Source organism: Merops nubicus, unplaced genomic scaffold, assembly GCF_000691845.1.
Source record: "Merops nubicus isolate BGI_N331 unplaced genomic scaffold, ASM69184v1 scaffold37515, whole genome shotgun sequence".
NCBI lineage: Eukaryota > Metazoa > Chordata > Aves > Coraciiformes > Meropidae > Merops > Merops nubicus.
This window is the reverse complement of record NW_008608253.1, coordinates 609-3,117: the sequence shown is the minus strand read 5'-3', so window position 1 is coordinate 3,117 and position 2,509 is coordinate 609. Positions and strand designations below refer to the sequence as shown.

Genomic DNA, 2,509 nt, shown 5'->3' with positions numbered 1-2,509 from the left:
AAAGATCCCAAGGGGAGGCAGAGTAACAGACAAAACGTTATCGCTGCAAATCAGATACTAATCTCAGTACAGAAAGTTAGGCAATTTCCAGGTTCATTCTTCTCATTGTTTACTTAGATCCTACTGGCAGGTTACGTTAGTATTTATTAAGCCAGCTCCATGGCAAGGGAAGGACATAATACTCTGGGATTACCTCTCCAACAAGAAAGCAATCATACTACATAACTATTATACAAGTAAAAAGTGTTCTGTGTTGGTATGTCTTGCAAACCCACAATATCACATTTTTCTTACCATTATGAACAATCCACCATTTTGTTCGACTTCAGTTGTTTCCATAAGCAGTTCGAGAGCTTTTTTCTTCCCAATTATTTTCACTACTCGTGCAATTAAATCTTTCTTTGGTTCACAAAGCCTGGAGGGAGAGAAAAAAGGGCAAATTTATTGTCAGTGTAATTTCTTGAGTAAACTACCACGGTACTTCCATGACGAATAATTAATTTTCTGACTCTGCTCAGTTTGCAATAACAGCAGGATTGTGAAAAGAACTGGATGGTGCTAAGTGTGCATATGGCTGGAGCTTGGTAACCCAACCACTGGCTTCCATAAACCAGCACAGAACTGCAGTTCAGTTTCACAACACCTGAAGAGGCAACACTTGGTTTCAGTGTCAGTGTCCAACCTTGGCAAAGCCCCTAGTTACAAGAGCAGCAAAATGTTTCCTCAGGCAAGCATGTTCCGCAAAGAATATGTGTATTCTGGAAGCTGTGCTCTCCAAAACACTACACAGTCTGAGTCACCTACAGTTTCAAAGAGTTACAGTTCGGTCAGACTTTCACACAGTCCACAGCAGTGTTCACTGGTGTCCAACTCCAAGCACGCATCTTTACTCATCTGCTAGTTCCTAAAGAAGCCACCACTAAATCCGTATCGTGAGAAATAATATTCTTCCTTGCCACTGTTCTCAAACAACAAACCGTCTTGGTAGATCTTTAAAAGAATTTCAAAAGAGTTAGACAGCGCTACTGGATGCTTCTACAAGATACCTGCTGGAATACTGCATTTTAATTCAGGCTTTTGGAAGACAGACAATGCACTCATGCTTCTGTCTGAATTTAGCAGTAAGAAAGCTCTCCCCCCCTTCTTTTCCAGCAACAGTTTAGTAATACTTATGGAACTGAAGATACACTTATTAAACTCACCGATAAGCAATTTCATCGGCCACTTTTTCTTCTGGGTCTTCTTCTGTTATCTCATACCTTCCTTCATATTTCATTTCTTGTCTTTCACCCAGCCTGTCTTTTACCGTCCGCTTCCGTTTGAGGATGCCTTGATCTTTTTCTTCCTCTAATGTTTTCTTGTCACCGTGCATGTATTCATCTAGTTCTTTATCTAAAGACTCTGCCTCCTTTTGCTGAGCTTCCTTCATCAGCTTTTTAGCCAATAAATAATTGTAAGTCTCAGACTCCCTGCTTCTGTCAAGACTACCATCCATGCCTAGAATGCCAAGTTCAGCAGCCACTGCATCCTGATTCTGCTCCTGGAGCACCACACCCCAAATATTGTTGACTTTCTTGCCACCTTGAGCAGTTTGGTCTTGGTGGCTCGGGCTAAGCTGAAAAAGCTCAGATTTAGCAGGAGGAAAGTTGAAACATTTCTGTCGTTTTCGTTTCCACAAATAGCTATCATCATCAGATTCAGAAGAGCTTTCGTCACTTGAATCCACATTTTTGGTTGTCCGGTAAGGAACATTTGGTGCACATGATGAACTGCTGCTCTGGAATGGTCTGCCTGAATCACTATCATCACGTGACTTCTGAAATTAAAAAGTAAATGTCCATTAACTAATTATTTTTGTAAATTAAAAGAGCTATCAAGTCACAACAAAGATTTGATTAGCTAGTAAACTTAATTTTGACTCAACTGACAGGGCAGTCCTTTGTGAGCGTCTTTTGGACTACGGTTAACACAAGCATCCCCTGCAACTTCTGTATTTTGAATGCTCAATATGAAAGACAGCACAGCTACTATCAAAAGCATATCAGGAGCTGCTAATCTACTTCACCCAATTTTTGTTGAATGAAATAAAAACTATCACGAGTGGAAAAGCTACTAAAATTCCCAAACTGGACAGACACAACGTGCATGGCAGTTCTAAGAAAAATAAAATAAATAAAAAAAAGAACTACAGCAGCAACTTAACAGAAGGGTATTTTTTTTTTTTTTCTTTTTTTTTACAGTACCGAATTTAACACCCTCTCCGGAGTCTGAAAGGTGTCAGGAATAGTGATCTACAACCACAATGCTGTTCCCAAAGACTCAACTGAGAAGAAAATTTGACCAGAAAACCCAAAACCAAACCCACAAAACCTGGGATGCTGCTCAGACTTTGAGACGCTAACAGTGTATTGTGATTCTAATTCAACCAGGAAGGTGCATGACCAGATGGGGGACAGGAGTACCTCACAGCAGAACTGAGTTTTCCTTTCTTTAAACCAATAAGCCATCA

The 2,509-nt window shown here is 40.2% G+C and overlaps 1 protein-coding gene across 1 annotated transcript in view; it reads right to left on the bottom strand.

Moving 5' to 3' along the window:
* Positions 1-1,816, bottom strand: part of PHAX (phosphorylated adaptor for RNA export) — a gene marked incomplete at its 5' end in the record, with an annotated part of 4,128 nt that extends 2,312 nt beyond the window's left edge. Inside the window, 2 exons of the mRNA XM_008940215.1 lie at positions 295-415; positions 1,203-1,816. Of these exons, the coding sequence (XP_008938463.1) occupies positions 295-415; positions 1,203-1,816 (735 nt within the window). The remainder of the gene's footprint in view (positions 1-294; positions 416-1,202) is intronic.
* Positions 1,817-2,509: the final 693 nt, after the last annotated feature.